The sequence below is a fragment of the Chiloscyllium punctatum genome, chromosome 2 (assembly GCF_047496795.1).
Source record: "Chiloscyllium punctatum isolate Juve2018m chromosome 2, sChiPun1.3, whole genome shotgun sequence".
NCBI classification, from domain to species: Eukaryota; Metazoa; Chordata; class Chondrichthyes; order Orectolobiformes; family Hemiscylliidae; genus Chiloscyllium; species Chiloscyllium punctatum.
In genome coordinates, this window is record NC_092740.1 from 49,184,096 (window position 1) to 49,211,538 (window position 27,443).

At 39.2% G+C, this 27,443-nt stretch overlaps 1 protein-coding gene across 9 annotated transcripts in view; it reads right to left on the reverse strand.

Moving 5' to 3' along the window:
* atg10 (ATG10 autophagy related 10 homolog (S. cerevisiae)) overlaps positions 1-27,443 on the reverse strand; it is a 229,008-nt gene that overhangs the window by 183,942 nt on the left and 17,623 nt on the right. For all 9 annotated transcript variants that reach the window (XM_072582525.1, XM_072582465.1, XM_072582484.1 and 6 more), the window contains 2 exons: positions 23,365-23,487; positions 13,719-13,841 (listed from right to left, as the gene is read on the reverse strand). In XM_072582525.1, the coding sequence (XP_072438626.1) occupies positions 13,719-13,841; positions 23,365-23,487 (246 nt within the window). The remainder of the gene's footprint in view (positions 1-13,718; positions 13,842-23,364; positions 23,488-27,443) is intronic.

Sequence of the window (27,443 nt, forward strand, 5' to 3'; positions counted from 1 at the left end):
GAAATTGGAGGAGGATTGTATGGTCAACCATGTTAAGGGTTACAGACTAGGTCAAGAAGGACAAGGAGGGAAGATTACTCTCATCACCGACTAAAAAGGGACTTTGTCAGAGCTAAGTGGAATTACTCAATCATGAAGCTTCAGGAAAGATGGCAAATATTTGGAGGGGCAATACTGAAGGATTTTTCAGAGGAGACGTTGGAAAAAGAGCTGGGGTTTGCAAGGACAGTAAGGTCAAGGGTTGGTGCTCTGAAGAGTGGGAGATGATGGTACATTGCAGGAGACATTAATAAATTAAGATATACAGAGTCATAGAGATGTACAGCACGGAAATAGACCCTTCAGTCCAACTTGTCCATTCCAACCAAATATCCCAACCCAATCTAGTCCCACCTGCCAGCACCTGGCCCATATCCCTGCAAACGCTTCCTGTTCATATACCCATCCAGATGCCTTTTAAATGTTGCAATTGTACCAGCCTCCACCACTTCCTCTGGCAGCTCATTCCATACACGTACCACCCTCTGCATGAAAAATACATGAACAGCATTGGCTTACACAGGATTAACTGGAATTGAAGAGTTCCACTAACATTTTTAAGGCATTTCAGAATTGTTTTTAAGTGTACAACATGGAAATGAGTTCAGAAGTTAGAACCTTCTAAAGATATCTAGGAGGCATCCTCCAAGAAGCTGTTTCACGCTGACCTTAGTCCTAAAATGAGCACCATATATAGAGTTTGGAAATATTTCAAAGAGATTATATACTGTAATTGCTACATCAATTAACTTAAGCAATATAATGCCAACCAATTAGGCTTTAAAATCAATACTCATACCATTGTATGTAGAGTGACTACCAAAATAATTTTAATGCAATTTTACAAAAGAAAAAAGAGAACACACTCTAAAAGCAGTATTTCAAAACCAAGAGATTTGTAAGGCCATGGTTTGGTTTTCCTTACCTGCAGCATAGATAGAGAAGACTACAATGAGCTGCTGTTGTGAGTGGGCACAGATAGAGAAGTATAATTTTAATAATCATAGTGAAGCACAAGGCTACAGCATTTTATCCAGTGCAACAGACTGCCTGCTTTATTACTTGTTTCTACTTCAGTTCTGTAGAAATGGTCCTATCCTTTCCACCATTCTGTAATCCTTTTTACATGCTGATTATTTCTAATAAACTTTAGTACATCACAGAATTTTACAGAGCAGAAGATGGCCATTCAACCCAATGTACACATCAAGGCTTCATATGTGAAATGTTATCATGCCAGTTCTTCCCTAAGATAACACATGGCCTGTTGTATTCCCAGCATTTTCTGTCCATTTCACGTTTTCAGCATTTGTACGATTTTTCACTTTGTTAATTTATTTGTATTTCCCTATCCTCACTATCTTACATGGTGTGGACTGGAAACAAAGAATTTCAGACTTACTGTCACTCCCAAGTTATGTCTGGATTTGCTATAAAGCCAAAAAATGTTGAATCTCTTCACAAACTAAAAAAACACATTCACATCTCTACTGTTTAATTCAAAAATTCAGAGTACTGAGTTCTATTAATGAATGATTCATTTATCAATGGTTTTATTGTCACAAATATCTGGGGAGATACAGTGAAAGGTTTTCTGTCACCACAATAGGACATCATTTTGAGGTACAAGAAGAATAAAAGGAAATGTTTAAATAGAATTCATCTCACTGAGAACAACTAACAACCAATATAGTACATGCCTTTTTCCAAGTTTCAATTCAGCAATCTGCCCGTTACCAAAGCTCTCATACCCGAGACTGTATGCAGTCAAGTTTGAAGGCAGATCCAAATCCAGAAAGCATTACACAGAGGCACAATTAGATTAGATTACTTAGAGTGTGGAAACAGGCCCTTCGGCCCAACAAGTCCCACCTGCCGAAGCACAACCCACCCAGACCCATTCCCCTATATTTTACCCCTTCACCTGACACTAGCATGGCCAATTCACCTCACCTGCACATTTTTGGACTGTGGGAGGAAACCGGAGCAAACCCACACAGACACGGGGAGAATGTGCAAACTCCACAAAGTCAGTCATCTCAGGCGGGAATTGAACCCGGGTCTCTGGCGTGTGAGGCGACAGTGCTAACCACTGTGCAGAAATCTCTCACTTAGACACAATTCTTTTTCTTTATTCATTCATGGCATGTGGGTGTTGTTTTATTGCCTGTCCCTAACTTCACTGCAGAAGGTGTATTGACCTTAAAACACTGCAGTTCTCGGGGTGTAGGAACACATAATGTGCTGCTAGGAAGGGAATTCCAAGATTTAGATGCAGCAACTTTGGAAGAATGGTGATATTTATCTGAGTCAGGGTAATTTGCAGTTTGGAGTGGAAGTTGCAGTTGGTGGGACTCTATTGCATCTGCTATCCTGTCCTGGGTTGCAGGGGTCACAGATTTGAAAAGCTTTGTCAGACAAGCCTTGGTAATTTAGTGCAGTAGATCTTGTAGATAGAACACATTGCCGCCAATGTGTGTCAGTGGTGAAGAAAATCAATGTTGAAGGTGGTGGAGAGGGTGTCAACTGAGTGGGATCAAGTGGTCTCTTGGAGAAGAGCATCCATAATATGACAGACTTTTTCATTAAGATGGAAAATGACACGGTTGATTCTGAGACCAGTGTCCTGAATTTAAGTGAACAAAGTGATGACATACAAGGGGTGAGCTGGCTACAATAAATTGGAGAACATTACTTGTTGGATAGGCAAAACTTTAAACAGTGAATGGAGGAACTGCAAAAAGGTTTTATTCCTATTTTATGCAAAAACAAAATGGAAAAGGTAGCCTGGCCATGGCTACAAAGGAAATTAGAGACGTTATGAGATCTGAGGAAGGGACGTACAAATTGTCGAAAAAGCCCAGCAGGTGTGGAGCAGTTTAGATTTCAGCAAAGGAAGATAAGCTACTAATTAAAAAAAGGGGAAAAAAAAAGAGTATGAGAATGTGTACAAGGAATGTAAGAACTGATAGTAAAAGCTTCTATAGGTTTGTGAAGAGAAAAAAAAATCAGTAAAGACAAATGTAGGTCCCTTACAAATCAGAAGCATGGAAATTATGATAGAGAAGAAAGAAATGGCAAACAAATAAAATACATATTTTGGTTCGGTCTTCACAACAGAGGACACAAATAACATCCCAAAAATGTTGGGGAACCCGGGGTCTAGTAAGAATGAGGAACTGAAGGAAATCTATATTAGTTGGGAACTGGTGTTAGGGGAATTGATGGATTAAATGCCAATAAGTCTCCAGGGATAATCTACATACCAGAGTACTAAAGGAAGTGGCCTTAGAACTAGTGGACACATTGGTGGTCATCTTCCAAAATTCTATAGACAAGGGAAGAGTTCCTACGGACTGGAGGGCAGTTAAAATAATCCAATTATCTATAAAAGGAGATAGAGAGAAAACAGGGGATTACAGACCGGTTAGCCTGATGGCAGTAGTGGGGAAAATGCTCGAGTCCACTGTAAAAGATTTAATAGCAAAGCACGTAGAAAACAGCAACAGGATCTGACCAGTCAGCATGGATATATGAAAGGAAAAACATGCTGGACAAATCTACTCAAATTATTTGAGGATATGACTAGTAGAGTTGGCAAGGGGATGCCAGTGGATGTGGTTTCTCTTAGAGGTAATGTAATGACATGGACAGAGACTCAGCAGATCTGGCAGCATCTGTGGAGAGAAGCAGATTTAAATTTTCGTGTCGAGTATGATTTTTTTCGGAACTGAAAGGTGTTGGAAAATGGGTCTCTTTATATTTCTGACAGAGGTGGATTTGAAGCAGCAGGACAGATGGCGTACAGGTCTAGTGCAAGAGCCAAAGTTGTCATTAATGTTGGCAAAAGAGAAAGGGACAATACCACCTGGGAGTAAATGAAGGTGAGAAAGGGAAAGAATGAGTCCTCTCCACTCTTACACAATTCTTTCCAATACTTCCTTCACAGAATTTTTCCAACATGTTACTATTTTGCATTATTGTTTTTACATAGGCTGGGTAGAATATAATAAGGAATGCATTAAGTGCAAAGTATGGTCATTTGCTGACCATTGATGGCAATGTCGGATCATGAAGTTACAGATAGTGATTCAATGCAATTCTTCTGATGATGGCTCACGCTGTCTCATGGAAGCCCAGCTTTGAGTTACGAGATTTGTTTGAAGTCTATCCCATTGAACATGTCGGTTGTGCCACATAACATGATGGAGAGTATTCTCAATGTGAAGACAGGACTTTGTCATGGTCATTCCTACTAATACTGTCATGAATAAATGTTTCTCAGAGAGGTTGGTTGGTGAGAATGAGGTCAAGTAGATTTTTTCCCTCTTGCTGGTGCACCAGCCAAAGGCCCAGTCCAGCAGGTATGCCCTTTATGATTCGACCAGCTCAAGGCACTGTCAGTGAAGACATTAAAATGTCCCACCCAGGGTACACTCTATGCCTTTGCTCCATATATATAGTAAGAAATAACAGTTATGCATATTTGTTATAGCAAAATTAAATTAATTCCAATGCACTAGAAATAATTGAATCATAGAATCCCTACATTGAGGAAGCAGGCCATTTGGCCCATCGAGTCCACACTGACCCTCCAAAGAGCAACCCACCCAGATCCAATCCCTTACCCTTTCCCTGTAACACTGCATTTCTCATGGCTAACCCACCGAGCCTGCACATCCCTGGACACTATGAGCAATTTAAAATATCAGATTTCCTTCCGTCAGCATAGTTGGTCTTAAGTCCTCAAAAAATAGTTACGGTATAAATGGTGCCCTGAAACAGGCATAACCTAATTGTTTGAAATGTATATCCCTTATAAAAAAAATCAAGAAAATGTCTCAAATTGAAAGAACATTCCTCCAGATCATACATTGTAGTTCTTTCCAAAGCACTGCACTTATAGAGTAACAGTTTGCTGCTGTCTGATGTAGAGATTACACCAGATGTATCACTGGATCCTCTGCAATCCATATGTATTCTGTGGCATGGAAAGATTCCATTTTTTAAACACACTTTTTCAAGAGGAACAAAGACTAGTAAAATGGATTTAGATGCAAAACAGGCCATTCTTACTTTATTCTCGCTTTCAAAGGTGCAACTGTTTTGCTCAAACAGCTTCTTGAGTAGAAGAACAAAGACCAGCAGCATTTACTACAATATAGGTGACAATTGCACCAGGCAAAATATTAGGAGCTGACATTTGTGTACAAACCAGACCCAGCACTGAAGCAATCCATGTCTCATCAAAAACTATAAAGAACAAACGCCAACAAACAAGAAAGTGAAGCAAACTAAACTTCCAATTGGAAAAAATATCAAACTTTAGTATTGTTACTCAAACAGGCAATAAAGATCTGTTCCTATCAGCAAGTGGGTCAGTAACTAGGGGACACAGACTTAAGATAATTTCCAGAACTGCCTGAAGGCAGATGAGCTATTATATAATTGAATTTGTCACAAAAGAATTTAGGTACTTGATTACATAAATCTCTGAATAATCAACAATTAACTGTCTGCTCAGAAATGCTGGGCACAAGTAAACTAGCATGCAAACAAGATCCAATATATAGTTAACTCAGTCATATTAGTCATTGATGCACATGGTTTTGAATTCCTGAAGGAAAGGGGTCTTTATGCCTTTCTTTGAACATGCCAGATAATGTTGTCTATATGTGAAGACTGATGCATCCTGAAAAACGTTAGAAGATTCACAATCAATGAAACCAAGCATCGAAATCAATAGTCGCAAGTGACGTTCTCGGTCCATTAGCAGTTAATTAGAGCACCCCACAGGATAAATCTTTGTTTATCCAATAGGGTGTTATGAAACACAATATAAATTGGCATCTAAGCAATGAGTATGTTCACATTCATGTTAGTCTCAGAAGAATACTCACAAACAGCTTATCTTATTTTCCTGGTTAGCACCACATAACTATGGAGTGGACATAGCTGCCAACAGATTATTGTATAAGTTAAATTGATCTAGGCAGTATTAAACATAGAATTATTGTTATTTTGGGAAGGAGGATCTGGGGTTACAGAGGCAGTAGGGAACTTTCCTTTGGAAACAAATCAAAATTAGTAATTCAATGACTTTTGAATCAATTTCTTAAATGGAATATTTGGATCACAACAGCAGAATTCTCAATAATTATGAAGTAATTCAAGTTGCAATCTCTGGAGTGCATACATACACAGTAAAACACGGAAATCTGCAAGTTGTAGCTCAACTTGTTCCTTCACCTCTGTAAGCTTTGTTTCAACACTGTCTTGCTGAGAAAAGTGGGGAGTCTAATTCCTCTTGAATATAATGAATGTTTTTGTGTCTTTCATCAGACTCTTTTTGATGTTCATCTTTCTTTCCCTTTTAATTTCACTTTCTCTGCATGGTTCTGTAATGAATTAAATATGTTGTGTATACTTCCTAGCTTAAGAATCTTCAATCTTACTGTTGGAAGAGCCTAACTGTTCCTTGCCATACTCACAAACACTAACAAGTCCTTGGAAAGTATGGGGAAACCGAGCAAAGGCTACGACAACAGATGAATGGGCACCGCACAACAATCAACAGACAGGAGGGTTCCCTCCCAGTTGGGGGACACTTCAGTGGTCCAGGACATTCAGCCTCGGACCTTCGGGTGACCATCCTCCAAGGTGGACTTCGGGACAGGCAGCAGAGGAAAGTGGCTGAGCAGAGCTGATAGCTAAGTTCGGTACCCATAGGGAGGGCCTCAACCGGGACCTTGGGTTCATGTCACATTACAGGTGATCACCATTGCACTACACACACACACGCGCGGATATTCCTAAACACACACTCGCACATACACACGGACACAGGTACACACAGACACCCACACACACCCTTATAGACACACACACTCCCACACATGCACCCCCTCACAGACTTAAGACACTCTGCACTCACTACACACACACACACACACACACACACACACTTTCTCACACTCACAACCCCCACCCCTGACAGACACACACACAGACAGACAATGACCCACATGCACACATATATTTTATGTGGTGAATTTGTACTTGCAGAATTACATTGCACTTTGCTCAAAAACTGCATATATTCATGTAGAACTCTGAGCTCAAAAACTGCATGAATTTATGTAAAACTCGGTTATCTCATTTTTTAGATTAGAATCAATCTAAACATTAGGTCATAGACAGAGAACACAGGGGGCTAACACCTTCAACATATTCTGGATTAGTGGTGCTGGAAGAGCACAGCAGTTCAGGCAGCATCCAAGTAGCTTCGAAATCGACGTTTCGGGCAAAAGCCCTTCATCAGGAATAAAGGCAGTGAGCCCCTTCAACATATTGTCTAGCTATCACCATTGTTAATAGCTAACCCGAGAATGCAACTTTAAAAAAAAAAGGGTTTTGTGATTTACACATGAAAGAAGTGAAACCATCACTGTATTCTAACAGATGAAAGGCTTAACAGACAATCAATTTTCAATGTATAATTTCAGTTACATCAATATGCAAATTTTTGCTATAAATTCTGTGTTACAATCGAGCCCTCCACAATCACCTGATGAAGGAGCATCACTCCGAAAGCTAGTTTGCTTCCAATTAAACCTGTTGGACTATAACCTGGTGTTGTGTGATTTTTAACTTTGTACACCCCAGTCCAACACTTGCATCTCCAAATCATGAAAACTACACACAGTATTCCAGGTGTGGTCTCTCAAAGGTTCTGATCAATTGCAGCAAGATATCCCTACTCCTGTAGAGTATAGAGTTATACAGCACAGAAACAAATTATTTGGTCCAAGTCATCCACCATGACCAAATATTCGAAATCAATCTAGTTACATTTGCCAACATTTAGCCCATATCCCTCTAAACCCTTCTTATTCATTTAACCATCCAGGTACATTTCAGATGCTGTAACTATACCCATCTCCACCACCTCCTCTCGTTCCACACATGCACCTTCTGTGTTAAAAAGTTGCCCCTCATGTTCCTTTTAAATCTTTCCACTCTCACCTGAAACCTATGCTCTCTAGTTTTGGACTCCCCTATCCTGGTAAAAGACCTTAATTATTCACCCTATGTATGCCCCTCATGAATTTATAAACCTCTGTAAGATCGTCCTTCAGCCACCGATGCTCCAAGGAAAGATGTCCCAGCCTATTCAGCCTCTCCCTATAGCTCAAAGTCTCTATTCCTGCCAAAATCCTTGCAAATCTTTTCTGAATCCTTTTAAGTTTGACAACATTTTTCCTATACCATGGAGACCAGAATTGAACACAGTAACCATGCTGCAACGTGACTGCAATCCAACTCCTGTACTCAATGCACTGACTAATGGAGGCAAGTGTGCCAAATGCCTTCTTCACCACCCAGTCTATTTGTGGTGCCACTTCCAAGGAATTATGCACCTGTAACCCTAGGTCACTTTGTACAACAACACTCCCCTTGGCCCTACCATTAACTGTATAAGTCCTGCCCTGGTTTGCTTTATTCAAATGGAACATCTCACATTTATTTAAATTAAACTATCTGCCACTCCTTGGCCCATTGACCCATCTGAATGAGGTCCCATTGTACTAAGAGATAAGCTTTTCCACTACACCACCTGACCATTACACACCTATTTTATTGTCATCTGCAAGCTTACTGACCACACCTCTTATATTCACCCATCAAATCATTGATATAAATGACAAAGTACAGTGGACCCAGCACCGATCCTTGCGGCACATCCTTGAGATCACAGGCCTCCAGTCTGAAAAACAACCCTCCACCACCATCCTCTCCCTCCTACCTTCAAGCTAATTTTGTATCCAACTGGCTAAGACCCTCTGAATTCCCTGTGATCTAACCTTACAGAATCTTGTCGAACACCTTGCTGAAGTCCAGATAGACAACATTTACCGCTGTTTTCTTAAATCTTCTTTGTCACCTCTTCAAAAAATTTGAATCTACTCACTATAACTTTCAACAAACCATTTGTCTTCCGTACTTGCGTGCTAACTTTCAACAACTAGTGCACAAGGACACCCACTTGCATCTCCTGCCTCTGCAATCTATCACCACTCAGAAAATAATCTGCTTTCTTGTTTTTGCTACTGAAGTGGATAACCTCACATTTATCCACATTATACTTCATGCCATGCATTTACCCACTCACTCATCTCTGCACCTGCCTCACCCTCCCACCCAGCTTTATGTAATCTGCAATCTTGAACATATTACATTCAGTTCCCACATCTAAACCATGATCATATATATTATGAATAGTTGGGGTTGAAGCTCTACATTCTTGTCTGCCCACCAAAACTCTTGACTACCTTTTCTATCAAAAATCCAACTCAACTTTGAACAAATTTGAAGACACAGCCTCCAATATTTTCTGGGAAAGAGAATTCTATATCCCAATGACTTTTTGAGAAAAAATATTTGTCTTCATCCCTATCTTAAAAGGGAAGCCACTTATTTTTAAACCATGTGCCTTAGTTTTAATCTCCATCAGAACAGGAAACATCTTCTGGGTGACAACCCTCTCCAGACTCTCTAATACTGAAGCAGTCTGTGTCCATGACATGGACTACAATTATGCTGGGCTGACAAATGGCATGTGACATTTCTGCCACACAAGTGCTATCTCCAAAAATAAAGAATCTAACCATCACCCCTTGACAGTTACTATCACTGAATACCCCCTCGTAACATTCTGGAAGTTACCACTGTCCAGAAATTGAACTGAACAGGCCATATAAATACAGTGGCTACAACAGCAGGTCAGAGGTCAGAAATCCTGCAATGAGTAACTCACTTCCTGACTCCCTGAAGCCTGTTCACCGCCTACAAGATGCAAGTCAGGAGTTTGGTTGAATATTATGCCAGATGAGTGCAACTCCAACAACTCAAGATGTTCAGCACAACGTAGACCAAAGCAAACCATTTGATTGGCACCATATCTGTAACAGTTATCGTTTACTTCCTCAACATCAATGCACAACAGGAGCATTTACAAGCTGTCTTACAGTATCTGACCAGGACTCCGTGAACACCGTCCAAATCCATGACTACTACCATCTCGAAGGATAGGCCAGCAGGTGAACCAGAACACCACAATCTGCAAGTTCCCTGCACTTGGGACTACAATTGCTATTCCTTCACTGTAGATCAAAATCCTGGAATTCAGCACTGAATGCACCAACCCAGAAACTCAGCAACACATATATCACATGGGTCACAGTTGTCTATGAAGGCAGTTCACCAGCAAAAGCTTTTCAAAGGCATTAGGAATGAAGACATTCCTAACAGATTTCTACACCCCATAGAAGAATAAAAACAACAAAAGCAGTTCAGTGATGATTCATTACATTCATTCCTGGAATGAAAGATTTATCATATCAAGTAAGCTTGAACAGATCAGGTTTGACTCATTGGAGTTCAGAAGAATGAGAGGTGATCTAATTGAAACATAAAAGATCCTGAGGGGACTTGATGGGGTGAATATCAGAGGATGTTTCTAGAGACGAGATTTGAGGTATCCCATTTAAGAATAAGAGGTTTCCGTTTTAATGATGTAGATCAGGAACAATCTTTTCTCTCGGGGGGTTATTAGCATGTGGAGTACCTTTTTCCAGAAGGTAATGAAAGCTGGGTTTTTTAATCTATTCAACGCAGACTTTGATACATTATCAATAGACATGCGAATCAAGGTTCATGGATTAACGAAAGGAAAGTCAAGTTATTGAATGATGGAGTAGGCTTGAAAGACCAAATGGCCCACTTCTGCTCCTAAACTCTATGTTTCAGTTTAATCACTCTTTAAGGTACAAGTCAAAACCCAGACTCAACTGTTTGTGTATTTTTTTTTTGTTTTAAAACGTGTGGTTGCTAAGGTTAAGCTTTAAGTTAGACACGCAGACATTCTGACTCCTGCATCAATAAAGAAGTTATTTTTTGTTGCTGGAGGAGTCTCTCTATACAGTCCAACTGATTGCCTTTATTAAACTTTTTAAAAGATGTTGGAAGAGATTTGTATATGAGCCAATTTGCTGCAAGACTCTTTTTTTTCCCTAAAAGTGAAGTGTTATAAAGAAAGTACAAAGTGAAAAACATGCATGCCATGCAATTTCAGCAATTATTGCATACAACTGGCAGAACTTCTCTGATGCTGCTCACAATAAGTTAAATGAAATGAAGACGATATTATCCTGTTGCTCAGGTAAAGTGGTGCCCATTAAGATCACGACATCCAAACACTGTGAAGTAAAAGCTGGAGGAAGTCAGTTTTTAATTACTCTGAAAGCTTCATACTTCACCTCAGCCTTTGATCTCTTTTTAAAAAATGTGTAACGTGCATTGGACAAACACTTCTGAAAATGTGGGATTTAAAATTATTCTTCCACAGTACTGCTGACCAAACTAAGACATGTGCTATCTAAAAACAGAAACTGCGCAATGTAAGATATATTGGGTTATCCTGCAGTTGAAATATTCTGTAATAATGTTATCTTGCCTTTACATAGCACTTTTAAAGTAGTAAAACGTCCCAAGGTGCTTTGCAAGAACATTATCAAACTGAACTTGCTTCCACCCTGAGAAGGACATGTCAGGATTAATGATGAAAGAGGCAAGTTTTAAATGAGCATCTTATGGAATACAGAAAGGCAGAGGAGTTTATGGAGGAATTCTGAGTTCAGGGCCTACGCAGCTGAAAAAACAGTTATCAGTGTTGGAGTGACTAAAATCAAAAATGTGCAAATTGCTTGGATTAAAGCAATGCATGGATCTCAGTGGATCAAGCGTGACTTGAGGAAAGGACAGAGAAAGGGAGCAGCAAGACTGGGAAAGTATTCAAAAACAACAGCTTTATAAATTGACAAGTAACCAAATCAGGAACCATTGTTGGTTTGCAATTGATGGTAATGAGTGAACAAGGCAAGCTGTGAGCTAGGTACGGTCTGCATAGTTTTGGATCAGCTGAAGCTTATGTGCATGGATGAGTTTCAGGAGCAGATGAACTGAGCTGGGATGAGGTTGCATGATGTTAGAGAAGTGAAAATGGGTAGTCTTAGCAAAGGCACTTATGTGCGTACAGAAGATTGCTTCTGTGTTTTAAGCGTTATAAAGGAGATAAAGTCCAATAAATAAATAAACATGGGGTGAGTTCACTGTAAGGTTAATCACTCTGCTTACTTAAGACAAGACCATAACACATTGATTGTAGCCAGATCCAAAATTCTGCAAACAATGCGTTTCTGGGATCTTGTTTCTAGACTTTTTCTTTAATATTACTACTTTTGTTCATATTACTTTTCTTTTAAATAACAAAAATAGATGGCATGTGAATTATGGCAGAAAATTGAGGTCTGATGCACAGCCGGAGTGCACTTACATAACACTCTTCTAGAACATGTTCATACTTGCACAGGCACACACACACACACAGCTGACAATGAGATAATACCACTTTTCAAATCTCAGAAGAGGAGGGTGCCATCAACACTGTACTTATTAATGTTGACTGACAGTTAAATACCAGACTTTGTTAAATTTTAGACCAGGCAGGTTGACTCTGGATTTGTAAGCGCAATGCCCTGAGTAATGAACCAGCAAATAACACTCGCCTATTTTGGCAAGGTGCTGAGCATATACCTGCAAAGATTATGCCCTATGTATGTGATTTCCAGTACACACAGGTGAGCAACATTACAAACCTATTTAAATGTCATCATCATTTTATCTTCTAACGTAATTTCACATGTATGGCAAAATCATTTCATTTCCTATGAAATGTTAATAAAAGTAAAGCATCATCAATGTGTTTTATTTCCTGGCTGTCTGTGAGAATTCTTCAATGGAGTTGTCTGATGACATGCCTGCTGCCACATCTGGTGATTCCTTTGATTTGGTACAAGAATCAAACTATTGTTTACAAAGAGGAAATCCATGCCAAACAGATTGTTAAATCTTTGTAGACAGTTCTCTTTGAGGTCAATGACAAGCATTATCACTTTAATACAGTCGGTTCTGGTATAACGGGATAGTTCTGTTCTCATGCAATCTTGCATTATAAGAAAATCACGCATTTATATTAACAGGGTGAGAACTGTGTAATAGCCATACAGGTAAGGAAAGTCTGCATTCCACAAATAACGGTCTAATTTCTTCAATTGGCTTAAAGCCAATTCGTGTTGAAGAAACGCACGTTACAGCAGAAACGACTATACTAACTGCAAAATCTGGATCACCCATTTTAAATTTTCAGGCTAATGCAACATTTATTTTCAACATAGTCCGTAAAGTATCAAGAATTTAATTGCACTTCTGGAACATTCAAATTTGCATGCCAGCATCTTTTCTGGGCCTCAGGGAGGAAATGACTTAATTACTTTAACTGCATGGCACAAGGTTACAGCCTCCCCCACTGCTGCTCCCCCCACCTTCCCCTCCCCCCACATAGCAATAAAACATTATAAATACAGTGCAAACCTTAACTTTCATAGAAAAATAATTCATAATAAGGCCACATCTTGTACTGGGTTTTTTCCAGGATCACAATATATTCATTTGTAAATTTGATAACACAAGAAAGGCATTTGAGTATAGACAGCGCAATTATAACCAAAATCTAAAACTATTTAATCTATTCACAATTTCAGCTTCTCGGTCATTCTCACCTTTTCTTTATCATCTACTTCGTGACCCTGAAGATCTTGAAAGCAATGATCCTCCACAAATAAGCTGTTTAAGGATATTTTAGATCTCAAGTGCACCTTTACCATGTATCCCTCATTAAGCTCCTGTAAGATAAACAGAATGGAGAATGAGACTTCTTCTCCAGCCAAAGAATACTGTCTTTACTGCATCACAGACCCACAGTAAATCACTGGTCATTTTATTTCAAGCACAGTAAATTTCTTAAGGGAATTTCAAGGCTCACTCTTGTGAAAAAGTCCAATGCTAGTAACAAAAAATATTTCAATTGTACAAATTCACCTAAGTAATATGAATAGCACAGTAAAATGGGAATTCATTGATTTAAAATTGAATCAAACTTCCAATTAATACATCCTAATTCAAGAAAATACAGATTTGATTTAACAAATAAACATCCAACAGATAATTCCTAAATCAATTTAGTCTTGTTATTTCCTCCTAAAACTGAAATCAAGTTTTCACCCACAGAAACCTGCCGTTTACCATTGACATTATACTGCATTGTGTATTATACAAGGAAATTAAAAATCAGTAAAATGGAGTTTTTTGTAAATTTTGATTTCTTGGGTGCAATTGTACAAAAAAGTAAAAATGAGGATTCCTTGATTACTGATTAAAGAAAAAAAACTACCAATAATCTCAAGGGTATCATCTAATTTGAGCTCACAACAAGCAATGAATACATGATCAGGTGACAAAGCATAGTTCACAACAAGTATTATGGTCAAACATTGCATCTTAATCGATTCAATTTGTCCTGCTCGGCTTTATTTATACTTCATATGGCTCAAGGAACTTAAATACATCTCATTAAGTACACCAAACTGCATACCCTGACTCCATGCCTTAATTTCAACAAAATGCACAATTACATACATATGGACGAAAGGCAGGTATTTAAAGATCAGCCATGAAATCATTGAATTGTGGAGGGGTTCAATGGCTGACTCATGTTATAATGTTCCTAGATCACAGAATCCTCTCTATTGGTGATCAGCAGCAGAAACACTCCAGGACTATGAGGATCAACCCATGCATTAACCTAATGATCTTTAAGGAAGTAAATTACCATCTTTACCTGGGCTGGCCAACATGTGACTCCAGATCCACAGCAATGTGGCTGACTCTTAACTGTAATTAGGGATGGACAATGAAAGCTGAGATAACCAGTGACACCCACATCCCATGAATGAATAAAAAACAAGTCCACTGCGTTGTGCCATACAGCAGCTGCAGCATGTACATTCTACTGAACACACTGAAACTTCTCAATACTTTGCAAATCTGTGATTTCCGCCACCCGATATAACAAGGAAGTCAGAACACATAAGCATGAAAGTCTGCTTTATATCAAAAATAACATTGGAATCTACTGGTTGGAGACTCCAAAATAATATTTCTTTTAAATGAAAAGAGTAAAGTCATATTCTAGTGATTTGAACTCACTGCCAGAGATGGTTACTCAATTTGTATTATGGTCATTTTAGATCTTAACTCATTCTAACACCACTGAGTCAAAAACCCACCAAAGACAATGATCCCAAGGCTACATGTATGAACCATATCACCCTAACATTAGTACAGCATTCAAACAATGATCTGGGTACACAACTGGGTTGAAGTAAACCCATTGCAGAAAGCCAGTTGAACAATGGAACCTTGGCTAAGACAGGGATTCCTCGATATTACCTCATCATTTTGGCTACAATTGGAAGACACTGTCCATAACCTTGTTTGGATCCCTGATAGATGGAAAAAGGTCACGTGACAAGCCAACCTTCTGAGTCGTAAGCACTGCTTTCTCAGCAGAACAGGAGAAACAGTTGACATACTGAGAAGAAAAAAAAGACTCAAAGTGGGTTTCTAGCTCTTTCTCTCTCCATCTGACTTACTGATGGCAAGTACTCCAGATGCAGACAGAGCTTTTTGAAAGAAGTCAAACCAGGATATACGTCTAAAAGAACAGAGAAAGGACCCAAAACAAACATACAAAACGCTGAATAAACTCAACAAGTCGAGCAGCATCTGTGGAGAGAGAAATAAAAAGTTAAGATTAGATTCCCTACAATGTGGAAGCAGGCTCTTCAGCCCATCAAGTCCATACCGACCCTCTGAAGAGTAACCCATCCAGACTCATTTCCCTACATTTACCTCTGACGAATGCACCTAACACTATGGGCAATTTAGCATGACCAATTCACCTGGCCTGTACATCTTTTGGAATGTGGGAGGAAACCGCAGCACCCGGAGAAAACCCTCGCAAACACAGGGAAAATGTACAAACTCCACACGGACAGTGTCCCGAGGCAGGAATTGAACCTGGGAGCTGTGAGGCAGCAGTGCTAACCACTGAGCCACCATGCTGCCTCAAGTCCAAAGTGGATCTTTAAATTGCCTCAATGTTGGAAGCATCTGGGCTGCCAAACTTAGCCTGAAGCTAGCCAAGTCACCAATTTCCATGATCAATCGACCCCCTTCATTCTACTGAACTCCGCCTCGTTGAAGCTCTCCTTCTCCACCCTAATCTATTCATGTGCAAGCAGAGGGCATTTTACTATTTTACTTAGATCAGATTAAGTGCAATAAAATTATCCTATTTTTATTAAAATTCAAGAAAATCTGTTTGCATCTTTTATTATCACACTATGTAAACAGCTAAATATTTGTTGAATTGGCAAGTATATGTATTTTTAAAAACTGTTACACGCGTCAAATGAAGAGAGGGTAAAGAGAGGAATCAATTAACTGTTCCTTAACTAATCTTAGCAATATTATCCCAACATGAATGTATATCACCTTTCTTTCATTATTACTGAGATATGAATATGTCCTATATCAGATGGTACTTTGAAATTTCATCTGCTGAATTCACATTATCAGAATTGTGAAACAGGCAGTTTCAACTGCAAAATGAACTTGCCCTAGAACGAAAGGGACATTAATTTACATTAAAATGGCTGTTAATTTGTTTCAGTACATAGCTACATGTCTATTTAATGGAGAAGCAGAGTCTAGGAAGACCTCAAGACAGACAATAAATACTGAAGACATGCGAAAAACCATTTTCTGTGCGATTGACAAAGCATTGAGAAAAATACTTGAGATTCAACAGTTAGAAACAGGGCATTAAAACTATTTTACCTAAGGTTACATCATAGCCAAGATGAGTTGACGTGAACTAAGCAAAATTACTTTTTAAAAAATACAAGAGATTTTGAACTTCAGTGGCAGTTTGACTGACGAGGCTTTTTGTATGTACTTGGATCTGCAAAATGCTCCAGGAGGATTGGGGAAAAGCTGTTCTCCCTCTCACTATCCATCCTCCCAAACTATTAGCTAATCCTCATAGAGTCATAGAAATGTACAGCACGGAAACAGACCCTTCAATCCAACTCGTCCATACCGACCAGATATCCTAAATTAATCTCATCCATCTGCCAGCATTTGGCCCATATCTGTCTAAACTCTTCCCATTCATTTACCCAAAACAGGTGCCTTTTAAGTGTTGTAATTGTACCAGCTTCCACCACTTCCTCTGGCAGCTCATGTTTTGCTGAGTTTTCAACTGTGTTATGATCTCAGCTAATGGGAATACTAGAGAAGTCAGAACCCAGGGTGGAACCTGGCTTCATAGAGAACAAGTTTAGTTCTTGCAATTTGTTTGTTGTGGCAGCTGATTTCTGACCATATGCACAAAAGGCTGTCAATGTACTTTCAACAAAAGAGAAAAATGTATCTACACATACAGAAGGAAAGCACAAACCATTTAAGACAAGGACTCATCCATGAGAGGGAACAGAGGCAGATGTAAAAGCAGCATACATCCAGATACACATTACACAAGGAAGAGAGTATGGCACTTTGTAACTGGGAGTGGAACAGAAGCACATGGGAGCAACATGAATGCAGTACAGAGATAGGAGCGCAGCCTGACCAAGCTGGGGGTGGAGTGGAGTTCAGTGAGGTGGGGAATAATATATATAAAAGAGAGAGAAAGAGAGACAGAGACAGGGAGAGAGAAAAAGAGGAGAGAGAGAGAGCATGTGTGTGTAGGAGGGATGTGGGAGGAGGGGAACATTATAAAATCAACATGACAAGAAACTGCTAACTAATAAGTTCAATGATCGATCAGTCTTTGGCATAAAGGATGGTTAGCTTAGGATGCCAGAATTAAGCTACATCCATGAAATGAGCTAACATTTTAAAATAAACTAAATATAAAACAAGTAAAAGGTATAACAAAATAATTAAAATGAACATCTAAAACACTGCTGTATAATTAAGAAATGTGCAATTTTGTTGTAGATGGTAAAGTATTTTTCCGTTTATTCTTCAAGCCTAGCATTTACAGGGGAACCTCAACTATCCAGCATTCAATTATCTGAATATTGGATTATCCGGCAAGATCATAAGGTCCCGATGCTCAGCTAAACTGTTACCCGCCATTCGATTATCCAGAATTCAATTAACCAAGCAAAATACTCCCCACCCGTCCTTTGGATAATCAAGGCTCCTCTGTATATCTCATCCCCATTTGCCCTTGAACAGAGCGATCTGGTCAGCTTTGCAGAGGACAGTTAAGATTTAATCGCATTGCTGTGGATCTGGAGTCACATGTCAGTTAAGCCAGGGAAGGATGGCAGATTTCCACCTCTAAAAGGACTTTAGTGAACTAGGGGGGTTTTATGACAACCATTACAGAGAGTAGCTTTTAATTCCAGATCTATTTGATCTGAATTTCCAATGGCTGGCATGGCTTCTGGTTTACTTGCCCAATGACATTACCATCGTGTCACCATCTCCCTTGAGATCTGATAAGCACAGTACATTCTATGGTACACGGGAATTATCCTAAATTACTTAAAAAAAAATTAAAGTCAATTAACAAAATACCATGAATAACAATGGCAGAACAGGTGTTGTAGTGCAATGGTGGAATGTGGGAGCTTTTAGATGCCAAGACAAACATGTCTGCAGAAAGAGTAAGCAGCTAAAGAAATTCCAAAGAATGATTATTGAGCAGGTAGCCGGACTGCAATGTACAGTCAACCTGGGTTGAACTAAGAAGCAACGAGCAGCAGAAACAATTTAGAGAGTGCTGTCCATTGTCCTCCAAACTATTATTAAAAATGCATGCATCAACCAAGTTCAAACAGCCCATCACCATTCTTAGCATAAAAAAAGAAACTAAAACAATCTTTCCTTTCTTAACATACATAATAAAACAAATCAAACTTCAAGCTACACAGTACATATTTTGTTTCCAGTTTGAGCACAATTTTCCAAATAATAAAAATCCCTGCAATCAGACAGAGAATTCTGCAACAATATTTTGAGAAGTGAAAAAAGGAACATTCCACATTTTGAAACATCATATCAGATGAGAACCAAAGGTTTATAAGCTTTACAGCCAAACCAGACTATCAGACATAAACTGTGAACCGACTCTTATTTTTCTCTTGATTTAGTACACAGTCAAATTTATCTACCTCTACTTTTAAGCTGAAATTGTGCATGTGTGAACATTGAACGTCTGCATTGTATTTGAGGACTTGTATGCTTAATGCTTTTACTCAGCTCTGTTTCAGAACAATAAACTTGATCTCTTACTTAAGAAAACCTGACTGGCTAATTCTTTACAACCAAAGTATGAATAGTTAAGTACCTAAGCTGGATTGGAAGTTTTTTTTTAATTTTGAAATATAATTGCTATATTCAAACAAGGAGAAACAGGAAAGCCATTACACTCCTCCTCACCTCAGCATAACTGGTCAAACTCATGGAACTTCCTAACTAAAAGCACAGAATCATTCAGCACAGAAACAGACCCTTTAGTCCAACTAGACCATGTCAAACATGTTCCCAAAGTAAACTAGTCCCACTTGCCTGTGTTTGGCCCATATCCATCCAAACCATTCCTATTCATGAACTGATCCAAATGTCTCTTAAATGTTTTAACTGTACCTGTATCCATCATTTCCCCTGCCAGTTCACTCCACACACGAACTACTTTCAGTGTAATAGAAAATTGCCCTCATGTCCTTTTTAAAACGTTCTTCTCTCACCGTTAAAATATGCCCCCTAGTTTTGAACTCCCCCATCCTAGGGAAAAGTCCCTTGCTATTCACATTATCCAAACCTCTCATGATTTTATAAATCTCTAAAAGGTCACCCCTCAATCTCCTACGCTCCACTGAAAAAAGTCCCAGCCCATTTTTATAACTCAAACCCTCCATTGCCAGCAACATTCTGGCAAATCTTTTATGAACACTCTCAATTTAATAACCCTCTTCCTATAATTGAGTGATCAGAACTACATAGAGTAATCCAGAAGAGGCCTCAACAACATCCTGTACAACCCCAACATCATATCCCAACTTCTCAGGTCTAAGTAAAGTTGGGAAGCATGCTAAAAGCCTTATTAATAACCCTATTTACTTGTGATGCAAATTTCAAAGAATCATGTACCTGAAGCCATAGATCTCTCCGCAAAACAACACTGCTCAGGGCCCTACCATTAACATTTAAGTCTTGCCCTTGTTTGTTTTATCAAAATGCAATACCTCGCATTTATCCAAATTAAACTCCATCTGCCACTCTTCAGCCCATTGACCCAATTAATCAAGATTTCTTTGAAATCTTAGATAACCTTCTTCAATATCCACTATGCCACTAATTTTGGTATCATCTGTAAACTTACTAACCATGCCTCTTATATTCTCATCCAAACTGCTTACATAAATGACAAACAAAGGTGGAGCCACTATTGATCTCTGTGGAACACCACTGGTCATCTGCCTCCAGTCCAAAGAACAACCCTTCGCCACCACCCTCTGTCTCTTATCCTCTGTATCCAATTCGTAAGCTCACCCAGAGTCCCATGTGATCTAACTTTCCTTAACAGTCCACCATGCAGAACCTTGCCCTCAATCGTTTTGGTTACTTCCTCAAAAAACCCGATCGGGTTTGCAAGACATGATTTTCCTCTCACAAAACCATGCTGACCATCTCCAATCAGTCCTTGTCTCTCTAAATGAATGTAAATTGTATCTTTCAGAATCACCTCCAACAACATATTCACCACTGAAGTCAGACTCACAGGTCTATAGTATCCAGGCTTTTCCTTCCAGCCTTTCTTAAATAAAAGGCACAACATTAGCTACCCTCTAGTCGACCCATGGTTATACACGATACAAATATTTCTGGTATTTCCCACAATATTTCCCACAATGTCCTCCCTAACCTCCCACACCTTTATGTTTTCTAAAACTTCAATCACTTCCTCATGCTGAACACAATGACCATACAGACTGCAGCAGTTTAAATTAGAGGCCCACCACACATTGCTGAGAATGAATTCTGTCCTTGAATTGCAGTGACATCTATTTCCTAATAATGAAATAAAAGATATGTCTACATCTGAACTCCTCTATTAAAGATCACTTCCGCCAAGCAATAACAAAAAAACCATCAATCTGAACCAGTGTGAATAAAATTCAATATATAAATACTTTCATAACTTTAATGTTGCATATTTCATTTAGTCCCTTTCAGATATAAATATTACAAACACACTGCAGCAAAGAGAGATTTCGAGGTCCAAGTGCATGAATCACAAAGAGATATGATCCAAATTTAATGGGCAAGTGGAAAGGCAAACAGAACGTTGACCTTTACTTCAAGGGACTGGAGTACAAAAGTAGGGAGGAGTGAGGACCGCAGATGCTGGAAATCAGAGTTTAGATCAGAGGGGTGCTGGAAAAGCACAGCATGTTCAGGCAGCATCCAAGGTGCAGGAAAATCAACATTTTCTGGATGACTTCCTGATGAAGGGCTTTTGCCCAAAACGTCGATTTTCCTGCTCCTTGGATGCTGCCTGACCTGCTGTGCTTTTCCAGCACCATTCTGATCTAAACTACAAAATTAGGGATGTCTTGCTAAAACTATACAAGACACTAATCATACCACAAGTGGAATAAAGAGAGTAGTTTAGTCTCCTCATCTAAGGAAAGATCCACTGACTTGGAGGAAATCATTAGAAGGTTCACTAGACTGACCCAAGCTTTGGGTGAATGTTCTTAGAGAAAAGGTTGAGAAAGTTGGATCTTTCTCTCAACCTGGAGTTTAGGAGATTGACAGGATGCCATTTTGCCCCATACAGCTCATTCTGCTATAACACGTGTTTTGTTAACGCGAATTAATTGTAATGTGAAAGACGAATGGGGGGCACTGTTTCTAAAGCACGAACTTTTAAAACATGTGTTGACTGTAATGCAATTTAATCGGCAACACTTTAAGTGCTCTTTCTAAAGAGCAATTCTTCTATAATGGGACGGGAGATGTTGCACAACCATCACGTTATCGAAGAATTGCCTGTACAAGATTCTTAGGGAGCTTGACAAGGTAGATATGCAGGAGCCCGTTTACCCATGTGTGAGGTGGTGGGTGACCTAAAAACACAGAGCATAATATCGGAATAAGGAGTCATCCATTTTAAAAAAAGATAAGGTTCTTTTTCTCTCAGAGGACTGTCAAAGTTGGGTCTTTAAGTATATTCAAGGCTGAGGTGGAGAGACTTTCTAAATTCATAAGGAAATCAAAGGTTATGGGAAAATGGCAGAAATGGAAAATGGAATTAAGGGTTACCAGCCCAGCAATGATCTCACTGAATGGGAGAGCAGATACAATGGGCCAGTCTATTGCTACTCATATATCTTATGGTCTTATGCAATGGCTGGTTAGAAGAGCTTCCCTGTTTTAAAGCTTTGATAATGGGTCAGGAAGAGCAGGAGTCCTTTGCCCCAGCCTCACAAGAATGCCTTTGAACTCTCATCCCCACGACTCTCCCATTTTGTCCCACCAGCTGCTACTGATCACAGCTTCAACTGCTCCTACCTCCCCTTTGTCACCCCCATTACAGCCCTCAAACTACTAAAGCCAGATTAAGACTTTCTCATGATGTGATTTGAAATATGCAACATGCCAAGGACATTATCAAGTGATAACCCCTACGTGTTAAATCGGCAAGACTTCAGTGGAAGCTTCTTACAGAAGGAATGTTTCCATAAACATAAGGTGGCTGTGAACAGCTCACCAGGAGGGGGGTCCTCTGTAAGACTGAAACTACATTGTAGGAATAGCATTACGTAGCCAGAATACATTAAAATGCCATTGAGAACCAAGTTGAAATTGAGTCTCTGATCTGCTCTCTAAAAGGCGACACTATTTTGCAAAGTGACAAGATATTGAGAAGTTTGCAAGCTATTCCAAAAGCAGGTCTGCGTGGCCCAGTGCAAGAGCAGAAACTCTAGTTCAAGTCCCAGTTCAGGACTTTTTGGCTACAGAAGTTGTGTCACAATATACTCAAACAGGTTAATCATCAGTCTGTGGACCCTTCCAGTATGCTTATAGCAAACCGTAAGAGTGGTAGAGTTTCCTGATCAACCAGAACCTTGTTGTAGGTGCAGCACAACCGCCTCCCCATGTGAAAAGATCCAATACACAGGTACTTAACACGAGCACACTTCATTGCCATTCCAAGAGACCGCACACAAATGCACGCACACCTGTTGCAATTTAATGGATGGACACTAAACTCCAACATACCTTCTGCCTCCATTCCCAGCCATTGCAGATTTCATCGGAATGCTTAATAAACAATTTACAGAACTTCTGAAATTGCTCTTCACCCAGGCAAATGTTTTCATTTCGATTAAAGGTATGTGACATCTACAAACAGTTAAAAAAAAGTAAACCTGTTAGTCATTCCACAAACAGCACAGACAATAACTTCATCAGCACCTACACTGTGTCAATTTTAACTTACAGAACAGTGGGACATTTAAATTTGCTGCAATAGAAAGAACACTCATTTTGCATTTCAAGGAAATATTGTAGAGTCATGGAAACAAACAGTGAGAATAATTAATCCAATAAAAATAACACTTGAAATCTTTTTATCTTTTTCAGTTCTAGATTTAGTACTTTCCTTAGCTGGCCCAACAAATCCTGAAAATCTAAATGCAATTATCCATCTCGAGTGGAAGACTGTTCTTCACACCTGTCTTTGTGATTCCGAGCTGAATGGGAGTAGTCCAGTATCAATGTCATATTTAAGTTTTCTCCTTGGAACCATTTAGACTTGGTATTTTCCACAGCAGAAGAGCGAATTTGGACCTTTGCAGAAACCATTAGGTCACTCACACCAGCCATTTATGAGCCCTTGAACACTCTGCTGCTTTCCAGCTGAGGTAAACCTAGTCAAGAGGTTGGTGTTTTGGAGTTTACTCAGCCATCAGACTACACAAACTAATCATTAATTGCCAATCAACTGCTATAAGATAACAAATATACAGTCTGAAATAACACCACAGAGGCCAGTATCCCATCACCAAGTCACCCTTTATTTACACATGAAGTGTTCTTGACTTGAGTACTTCTTTTCACAGCCAGTCCCAGAATCTCTCAAATTTGTATCTATCAGCCAGGGCTCACTGACTGGACCAGATTAACAGCCCCAAAAAGGGAACTCATATTCTATGAGGTTTGGCCGGCTGACCCCATTACAATCACTACACAAGCTCATGTGAAAAGGGATACAAAAAGCTCTAGAAGGTAACAACAGCTTTCCTTTTACTAGTTATGTCAATTCACTATCCAAGATGATAAATAACTAAGTATCAATAAACCACCTATCCAAAAGTAAAATACATTAAAACTTGGGCAATTCTACCTGCAAAATGCTTGCTGGGTTAAAATACCTTTGCCCTGCAGCTCTCCACCTTTAAAGCCTAAATTCAATGTTGGTAAATCAATAATCACACATAAAGCCTTAAGCACATGTCTACTTCATTATCATGATTTGAAGTGATATTAATTCTATGTTGCTTGTTACAGTCATAGTGAAAATGGATTAGCCATATTCTGCTTACATTGTTTGTCTTTAATACACAGATGTTCACGGAGTTTAAAAAAATTAAAAGGGGCAATGCTGAACTCGAATGTTTGCTATGATCACCTGACAAGTCCAGACAAGCCACATGGAATACACAAACCCAGGCTGCCGTTACCATTTGTAATCCAAAAGCACATAAACTCTGAGCTGTTAAGAAATTTATATCTCCTGTTTATCTTATACTTGCAATGGTAAATTTACATATTACAAATGGGAAGTTACCTGCTGAAGCATGCAGTTTGAAAAAGACAACGGAGCTTGATTTGGAAATACACAAACAAACCATGTTTCTATACTTTTCCTCGAGCAAAAAGAGAAAACGACACCCATTGCAAATGCAATGTTAACATTCATTTCAAGAGATCTAGAACACAACAGCGAGAATGTACTGCTGAGGCTGTATAAGGCTCTGGCCAGACTGCATTTGGAATGTTGTGAGCAGTTTTGGGTCCTATATCTCAGGAAGGATGTGCTGGTGTTGGATGGAGTTCAGAGAAGGTTTACAAGAATGATCCCAGGGATAAAAGGCTTGTCATATGAGCAGCAGTTGAGGATTCTGGGTCTATTTGATGGAGTTTAGAGGGACGAGTGGAGAATCTGATTGAGACTTACAGAGTACTAAACAGCTGTCGAAAAGATGTTTCCACGAGTAGGAGAGACAAACAGCCAAAGGCATAGCCTCAGAGTGAAGGGATGACCCTTTAAAACTGAGATGAGAAAGAATTTCTTCAGCCAGAAAGCGGTTAATCTGTGGAAGTTATTGTCATGGAGGATTATGGAGGCCAAGTCATTGAGTGTATTTTAGACAGAGATAGAGTGTTTCTTGATTGGGAAGGGGATCAAGATTTACGAGGAGAAGACAGAGAATGGGGCTGAGAAACATATCAGGCTTGATTGAATGGCAGAGCAGATTCGATGGACTAAATGGTCTAATTCTCCTCCTATCTTTTACGGTCTTATGAACTGAGCATAACAAGGATATAAAAATATCATCTACCTTTCCCTCTCAGCAAACCAGTGCTGGTAGAAAAAACAACTTGGAAAAGCCTCCACTGAGAAATCAAGGCTATGTACAACCTTTCCCACTCCCGAGTATCAGGGGTGTGGTAGCTATGTATAAAAAGGAAGAAATGAAAATATATTTCCTGTGACTGACCAAGCCAGGACTAAAAGAATAGGGGAGTTGAAACCCCTCCTCACCTGGTCATTTCAAACCAAAGATATTTATTGGATACCTATTTCTGAGAAAGTATTCATTGCTTCATGGAGTGAAATACCCATCTGTTACTGCATACAACGACTGCAATAAACCATCATGGGTTACAAAATTAAAAACTTTGCATTAACTATTTCATATCTTAGTCAGATTTTTAAAGTATTTGCACTTCAAAGTAGTTTCTTTATAGATACATAGATGACACTGTGCTACTTTAACCATTCACTTTGCAGCATATGGTCCATATGCAATGTCTATTTTTAGTTAAAATAGTGAGAATATTTTGTGCTCATGAAAACCTAATTCATGCAATATTTTTGAACTAGCTGTACAAAAATATCTAAGCTATATAAATAATTCATGATAATTGTTTAGCTACACCTTGCCTTTCTGTGGGTGCCCGTTGGCTTATTTCATATTTAGTCATATTCAAAAATAGCAACTTTTGCTGATTTTCCCCAAATTTACATTGGGCAATTTATTTCACCTTGTCTTTCAATTCATTTTTAGTACCAAACATCCTTTAAACAAAACAGGTTTCAAAATGACAAATAGTAATTGATTTTAGAAAATAATCCAACAGAATTACACAGACGTTTTGGGCAGGGGGGGGGGGGGGTGGGAGGGGGATTTGGGACATGGACAGGTGAGGTTAAGGGTGGAGAATGACAGATGACAAGGGTTAGGGATGCAAAACAATGAATGGGGAGAGGTTATTCTGACAATCGTCCCGGACATTTTTGAGCATTTCTCCTCCTGCAGCATCCATCATCAAGCACCTGAGCCACTGAAACTGATTCATGCACGTGAATCACATTTAAGCTAAGAGTGCATCAAATTTTATGGCTCTATAGTTTTCACGCAAAGCAGCCAAGATTCACATTTGCAAATTAAATTTTGCTTGTATGCAAAGCAGCAGTTTTGATTTTTACCAATGACTGGTTATATATGGCTAAGCATGATCAATAACTTCTCTTCAAAATACTTCAAATATTCAAGAATAAAAAAAGTGCATCAACACATCAAGGGTGCCAGAGCACTGTTTTCTTAAAACAAGGCTATGCTCTGAATGATTGAATTACCTTGCACTGACGCAGAAGAGTATGCCTGTGCAACTGAGCATTTCCATTATTTACAACTATCTTGCGCCTACTGGAGTAGCAGACACTAGTCTTTGGCCAATTTGATTCACTCCATGTGACATCAATAAATGGCTTAAGGCACTGGGTACTGTAAAGGCACTAAGTCCTAAAAAAATTTCTGGGAACAGTACTGATGATTTGTACTCCTGATAAATTGCCAGACTCTTAAGCAGACAGTTTCCAGTATAGCTACAGCATTGGCATCTAATCAGCAATGTGGAAAATTATCCAGAAACGTCCTGACCACAGAAAAAAAGGCCAAATCCAATCCAGCCAATTATCACCGATCAGTCGACTCTTAATCATTGGTAAAATGATGGAAGGGTTCAACATCAGCACTTACTTGGAAATCACCTGCTCACTGGTGCTCAGT